Source organism: Malus sylvestris, chromosome 10 (genome assembly GCF_916048215.2).
Source record: "Malus sylvestris chromosome 10, drMalSylv7.2, whole genome shotgun sequence".
Classification (NCBI taxonomy): Eukaryota; Viridiplantae; Streptophyta; class Magnoliopsida; order Rosales; family Rosaceae; genus Malus; species Malus sylvestris.
In genome coordinates, this window is record NC_062269.1 from 37,537,396 (window position 1) to 37,545,103 (window position 7,708).

Here is a 7,708-nt window from a genome sequence, read left to right on the forward strand (position 1 = left end):
TTTTTTTTTTTTAATCAATAATGCGCATTACAGGCTGCTGGTATCTATTTGGACTACAACATTGGGCTGCTATTCAAATATTCAATAAATCTGGGCTACAATATTGGGCTGCTATACCATTTTTGTATTGGTCAACAACGCTGACCTTTGCCATTTAAAATACTAAAACAGAAAACTCCTCCCCCGCCAAACACAACATTTCCCGTAAGGTTTCCCGCCATGTTCTTTTTCCTAACCCTTGGTCTTCCCAATAAACCCTCCCTCTCTCTCTAATTAGTAGATGAAGCCATTTTGAACAGATCATAGCGTGCGACATTGAGAAGAAAGAAGATGGGGATTCAAGGGCTACTGCCGCTACTTAAATCGATAATGGCGCCAATCCACATTAAGGACTTGGAGGGCACCTGCGTGGCGGTGGATACCTACTCTTGGCTTCACAAAGGCGCCTTGTCCTGCAGCAAAGACCTCTGCAAAGGCATACCCACCTCCAGGTTTCTCATTTTTTTCATCGCATTTGTCGGATTGGGATTTTGGGTTTTTGTTTGCTGGTCGTTCTGACATGAATTAGCTGCAAATTTCGATGCTTTTACGAAAATGTGATGATGGGTTCTTCTTGTTTTGACCATTTTGATGCAAATTCGATGATGGGTCGTCTTGGTTCGAGCATTCCGATGTGTTTTTTCATGAATAATGATCGGTCTTTTGCGGAGCTGTTTCTGGTGTTCAGTAGATGAAATTATTGTTATTTGTGTTTCACCAATTTTAAGAATTTGAGATAAAAGAACCAGAATTTGGCAGTGAGCTTATAGGAAAGGACAAAATGGGTTTTTAAAGTGATCCCTTTCCCTCTTTTGCTTTCAGATTACTTGCATTTGTTGGGTGCTTTTCACCATTACGGTATTATCTCACTTTTTCAGTCATTGTTCTCGCTTCTAAGTAAATTGACAAAAAAACACTAATTTTGGTAAATCAACTACTTATTGAACAGTATGTACACGAAGAATTGAAATCACTTCCGTCCTATGAAGTTCACTGATAAGAAGCTACCTGCATTTTCTTTGTAGTCAGTGATTTTATGGATCCAAAAGTACTAATTTCAAAAAGTAGGATTCAAAGATGAAATAATTTATTATCTCAAAGCTTCTTTGAAGTTTAGCGCGGTTGATTATATAAGTAGATTTTCTGTTATATATGATTCGTTTGCATTTCATTCCCATTTTAGGCACATTGACTATTGTATGCATCGAGTAAACCTGCTGCGGCATTATGGTGTTAAACCCATTCTTGTATTTGATGGCGGACTTCTACCAATGAAGATTGAACAGGAGAACAAACGTGGAAGGTATGGTGGCATCTCTTTTATTCTAATTCAACTTGGTTGTAATCCATATTATATTTGCTCTTTGTTTTGGAGTAGGTTGCATAAATCCTTGATGACATTTAATTTTTCAATAGTGTCAGATATGTAACGAATTGACTAATTAATATTAGCTTAGGTTTGATCCACTATTTAGGATGTCTAAATCCTTGATAAACTTTTGAATGCTTATGCTGATGGATGTTTGGACACCCTTAGAGATAAACTGAAACCATTAGTGCATAAGTTTGTGTTTGTAGCCAATGGATTATATGGGCAGATATATCCAACTCAACCTCTTAATATTTTTTCTTTCGCTTCCCTTGTATGGGGATTGGATTTCTCAACTCAAACCTTTCATTAAAAGACCACCCTGTCTATGTCATTTCTACTACATTTGGCAAGCTTCCGATCTTTAACGCATGATTGGTTTGTCTCTGCAACATGAGGCTGAGCTACTGATCCTTCTCTTCTAACCTTATTAATTGATAGATCTAATACATAAGAGACTGGTGTTTGCCTCTTAAGGTTTATGTGTGGTTCATGGATAACTCAATTTAGGAACTGTTTTGTGTTCTCCTTACACAGGGCGAGAAAGGAAAATCTTGCACGTGCCATTGAGCATGAGTCCAACGGAAATTCTGCTGCTGCTTATGATTGCTACCAAAAAGCTGTTGACATTTCACCTTCAATTGCACGTGAGCTAATCCAGGTAAAAAAGTCGCTTTTGGGTTAAAGATCACTAGCTACTTAGAGTATCAGATCTTCGTAGGGATTTATGTTTATCGTTAGCTCTACAGAATTTTATCTCCTCTCTTGTTGATACTGTTGCTCCTTGAAGGTGTTAAAGCAAGAGAATGTATGTTATGTGGTGGCTCCTTACGAGGCAGATGCTCAAATGACGTTCTTGGCTGTCAGCAAGCAGGTAGAAGCCGTAATCACCGAGGACTCAGATCTGATACCATTCGGATGCCCCAGGGTTAGCTATCTGTATAGCACAGACCACTTTTCTTTTCTTTACTATTAGAAATTTCTCTGTGTGATATGATAATTCTTTTTGTAATCCAGATTATCTTTAAAATGGATAAATTTGGGCAAGGAGTTGAGTTTCAGTATTCCATGCTACATCGGAACAAGGACTTGAGTTTTTCTGGATTCACAAAACAGATGCTTCTGGAGATGTGTATTCTGAGTGGTTGTGACTATTTACAGTCGTTGCCTGGAATGGGACTGAAAAGGGCACACGCCCTCATAAAAAAGTTCACAAGTTATGATAAGGTGAAGTTTATTATTCATCCATTCTTTAAATTTCGGAAAACAGACCGGCATCATTTGAATAATTTTGTTTTAAAGTAACTGTAACTGATGACTGTCCGATTTCAGGTAATTAAGCACCTAAAGTACAGTACTGCTTCAGTTCCTCCCCTATATGAAGAATCATTCAAGAAAGCAATATTGACCTTCCAGCATCAACGGGTTTATGATCCCGTTTCTCAACATATTGTATACTTGTCTGAAATGTCTGATCATGTTGTGGATGATTTTGACTTCTTAGGACCATATCCTTTATACTATTCATCTCAGTCAACCATCTTATTACTTTCTTTTATTGTTTCATTACTTCCATCTATTCTTTTCAATGCATAAGATTACGCCTTAACCTGAAATACATCGATATCACAGCATATAGCTAAAGGTATAGCAGAAGGTGATATTGATCCATTTACTAAAATGCCATTCCAGGTATCCTCTGTGCGATTTCCATAAGGTTTTTTTTTTTTCCGATTGATTTTCTTCAATTGTCTGTGTGTTAGTTTAGTCGTAATGAGACTAAAGTAGGTTTTCTTCTTTTCTCTTTGCGGGATCAGGAAATGAACGTTAGTGCCGACAGAACTTACCAACCTAAAAATGTCAATCTTGGAAGGATAAATAAAAGGCTGGATTTGCCTGTGCAGAATAACCTCCTGACTAAATATTTTTGTATCCTTTGAATCCCTTTTTTCTTAAGCTTGATTAGATTATCTAGGTTTTAATTCAGTATATTGTGCTAAAGAATCAGTATAAAAATAATGTTCACAGTATTGCATTTTTGTAGCTTATATTGTGCTTGGGCTCAAGTTCTGCAGTTTTTCTTTGACAACTAAAGGCTTTGCCTCTCTTGAAGCAAAGAGAAAATTCACGGCTCCACGGAACTCACCTGATTCTCCAAGTCCGGTTGATGACTCTTCTCTCAGTCCCAATGAAATTGCCTCTGCGGATGATGTTTCGTATAAAACAAACTGCTCAGAGTCATCCCTTGTTAACTCTGACAACATGGGAAATGAACCTCCCAGTGATTCAGTGAGTTTCATAAATGGGTGTGATATGATAATTGTTATTCGAAGATCACTTATTAATCAACTGTCGTTACTCCTTATAAATTATCTTGTCTTTTCTAGGATCACTTATTAATCAACTGTCGTTACACTTCATAATTTATCTGTCTTTTCTAGGTAGAAGATGAATTCGACACTGATGTCCCTGATTCAATAGAATCTCAAAATCATGGTAAGGATATAGTTTCCCCCTTGATAACTTCATGGATCCATTTTTAGTTTTCTGGTTACTAGTAGTTACAACTCACTTGAATTTGTGTTCCTGACATTGAAAGACATGGTGCGCGTGAGACGAAGTCCAGAAAATACATTGTTGCAACAGCCCAGACATTCTATCCATAAGCCTTGTGTAACGCTGCATAGGGAGCGTGAATGTAAGAATGCCCCAGACACAGTTGAGGGTGGTAAGACAAGAACGGAGCACAGAAAGGTCATTGTTAGGAGTTCTTATTTCAAGGATAAGTCAATCAGTGAACACAATCAGGAAAAGCGATTGCTGAAGGATGATCTTGCTATTGATATGCACAAGGATGCAGTTCCTGAGAGTACTCATTTTGAGAACAGCTATTTTAATGGAAAAGTCGCTAAAAGGAGAACCTCCCCACATGACAATGTTCAAGTGGTAGGTGTTTTTCTCTCCTCTGATTTTATGCTTTGAATGTTTGTGTTTATGATTATTTTTCTTATAAAAACACTATTGTTTAACTGCTTCAGGAGAATGTGAAACCCAAACCACTGTGTATCAGTGCGTCCCTTCCTGATGATGGTAAGTGTTAGTCGAAACTCAAAAAAATAGTTGAGCACCCTAATTTCGAAATCAAGTTATTCGATATGCTTTTTATTAACTGTTCAAGATAAGCTTCTCTTGTTCACTTACAGATCCATGCTAATGCCAAGCTTATTAATATTATAACGTATTGAATCTTTCATCAGAGCAAATATTTTGTTTTGTTTCTTCAATGTAGGTCCCTGTGCATCTAGCCTGAACAAGGCAGTTACAGACACAAATGAAGAAGGAAAATTCGCATCCAATATTTCCCATTTAGGCCGTTATTCAGATATAGCAGAGAAATCAGTGGAAAATTTTGTATCAGTAATATCATCATTTAGATTTTCCTCGTCTGGTTCTCGTGCAAGTGGTCTTCGTGCTCCTTTGAAAGATGTCCAAAACACCAGTACCAATAGGTAATCCCTGTTGTGTATGGACGATCCAATCTTAATGTTCATTGCGCTAAAATGAATGACTTGTTCTTTGTTTATTGCAGACCAACTGTTGTTGACTTCAGCAAATTTGAATATATACCAAGTATTCAGAAAACTTCCGCAGCATCACGCAAACGCTGTTTTAGACCTGTTTAAGCAAAACAGTGAGGCTGTGAGCATCCATGTGATCCATTTTTCAGTTATAGTAATTGCTCTAAAGACAATTTTTCCAGGTGAGTGGGGAGGGATTTTCAACTTGGCTTTCGTTTGTTTATCTGCAATTTTGTTATGTGGTAGCAATCACAGATTCTTCGAATGCTAATTTTGGACTTGCGGGTGCATTTGGTTAATCTTCCATCAGCGTCGTTCTTCGTTGTTTGTTGTTTGTTGTTCTTGTAATGTCATTTATAAGCTCTTTCGGATTGCATGGAATACAATTATACACAATGTTGTAACTGTTGTTCACAATGTTGCAATATTGATTCGTTAAACTTGTTATAGCTACATACCTTCAAAAGTTGTATTATTTTTTGGCTAATTTTGTGCAAACATTCTGAAGATATTGACCGCATAAATCGAAATTTTTTCCAAAAGCAATCAATTAAATATATCTTGGGAGCAGCCTCTCTATAAATGGGGGTAAGGCTAGCCAACATTCACCTCTCCCAGACCCTGCGTAAAGCGGGAGCATTGTGCATTGGGTACGACCTTTTAATCAATTAAATATATCTTCATATAAACTGATTCCCCCGTTGATCAAAACACAAGCTCTGAACAATTAACAACTTTTCCAAGGCTTTTATTGGACCACAGTTAATCAGCTAATAATCTGAAAAGAACCCTTGCAGTTAACATAGCACCGGCAGCCATGAAGTTTCACCTTATCAGGCCGCCCCAAGTGCGGCTTATCAACCATCTGCAGCCATAAGGGTTTTGATGGCGGCTCAGGCTCACTGACTGGCGCAATTGGCGTTGGGTACTGGCCAACTGAAAATTGGAGCCTCTTTGGTCGCTCTGGGCCAGCTCCCACAATTGGCACTCCATCTTGGCACACGGGACGGTCCCTGTGACTAGTCAGCAGCCACCGAGCCATGCAATGTCTATGATAAAGGTGTGAGCAGGGCAAGCAAAGAATTAGCTTTTGATCGTGACGATCATCCAAGCTATCACTTATGTCAGAAAAATTCTCCAAACAAATAGCACAAGACATCTTCTGTTCCGTAGCGGGCAAGCTATCAAGTCTCACTTGCTTCAGACCAAGAATCAACAGTTTAAATGATCGCAGAGTGACATCGTGTATGACCACATCAATAAGCAGGTTGGGGACAGCCTCTTGATCAATCACCTTGAATATTTTCGCAATTATAGGTGGCTGCTCATTGCCCGGGACATCCAAATAAAAAGAAAGAGCAGCAGCAATATCTTCTGTCTGTCGTTCCCTTTCGTCTAATGTCCTGATCTCGGAGAAATTGGTATTGTACGGAAAAAATCTGTCAGTTAAAAGGATAGGCTCTTCATAAGTAACGTCTCTCTGATCGGAACAACATCATCTTCATGTGTACTGTTAATATTAATCCAACCGGTTACTACGAAGTACCAAATCCTCAACAGAAGCCGGTCACCCTTTCTTATGTCGGGATCCTCTTCGAAGGGTTCGCTCGTGCCAAGCATCGCTGACAATGTACTGAGTTCTCTTGGAATTTGACATGCTCACTACGACTTCATTGGAATAATCAAATTCCAAGAAAAACTCTTACTGTCAAGAATTCTGGAATATAATTGACAAAAAGGGAATACGATACAATACAAGAGTATGTGTTTGGGCCCAAAATAGCAGTTTGGGCCGAGGGAGGAATCACTCTCGGCCCGGGAAGCCGTACGGCGAAAGGGTCATGGAGCGTTCAGCTCATGGGCTTCCAAGCCTAGGTCGGTTAAATCAGAATGCAAGTCGAGTCCTAATACAATAGGGACTCTCGACGAGATCAGTAAAACTAGAAAACGAATCCGGCTCAGTTAAGGACTAGATTCGTAGTCCTAGCAAAGATAGGACTGATCGAGGTAATGTTAATCCGGAGAAGGAAACCTAGTTCGAATAGGATTGGAATTCGGGCTCGGTGTTCTGCTACTATAAATACAACACATTCACACAAATCAGGGGCTGTAAATCAATACAAAATTGCCCTGCGCAAACTCTCACAACTTGTGATTTTTCTTTTTCCTTTTTCGCTGACACATCTTCCGTTGGCATCAACAGCACTGTGGAAGCAACCGATGATATCTTAAGTCGGCATAGATAGCTCTGTCACCGTAGAGTCAGTCGGTCTCGCAGTATCTTCCGTTGGCATCAACAGCACTGCGGCGAGAACGATTGATTACCTATCCAAGTCTCGGTCGAGAAGGGTTTCTAAATCCTTATTGGTCGAGGTCATCTCATCAGCCTTCTCGGCGAAGTGAGGTGTTACAGTTATTACGTTCGGCACATTGAAAGCCAAATTTGATATTGAACTTCGTAAGAATAGTAACCTTGTCTTCAGGTTCGAGAGCCCAAGAGGCCGAGACGTGTTCCTTTCTCGGCCGCAATCGCAAGACGCAGAAGTCAGTAGCGCGACCCAACGCAACATCAACAAATTTACTCCTCGGCCGAGCTCGGCCGACGAGTTGGCACGCCCCGCATTCACCGAAGGACGTAGTTAGCTCATTAATTACTCGGCATGCGCGCCACGTAGGCTTTGTAGTTTCTAGGGTCAACATTTTGGCACGCCCGGTGGGACCC

The 7,708-nt window shown here is 39.6% G+C and overlaps 1 protein-coding gene across 1 annotated transcript; it reads left to right on the forward strand.

The window, feature by feature from the left end:
• The first annotated feature begins 206 nt into the window (after positions 1-206).
• LOC126586006 (exonuclease 1) lies at positions 207-5,435 on the forward strand. Its single transcript, XM_050250663.1, has 14 exons — positions 207-491; positions 1,223-1,342; positions 1,946-2,069; positions 2,199-2,336; positions 2,426-2,635; positions 2,741-2,915; positions 3,027-3,100; positions 3,226-3,337; positions 3,504-3,697; positions 3,850-3,904; positions 4,008-4,354; positions 4,447-4,498; positions 4,698-4,917; positions 4,998-5,435. The coding sequence occupies exons 1-14, from the start codon at positions 331-333 to the stop codon at positions 5,089-5,091; spliced, it is 2,076 nt and encodes a 691-aa protein (XP_050106620.1). The 5' UTR covers positions 207-330; the 3' UTR covers positions 5,092-5,435.
• The last annotated feature ends 2,273 nt before the right edge of the window (positions 5,436-7,708 follow it).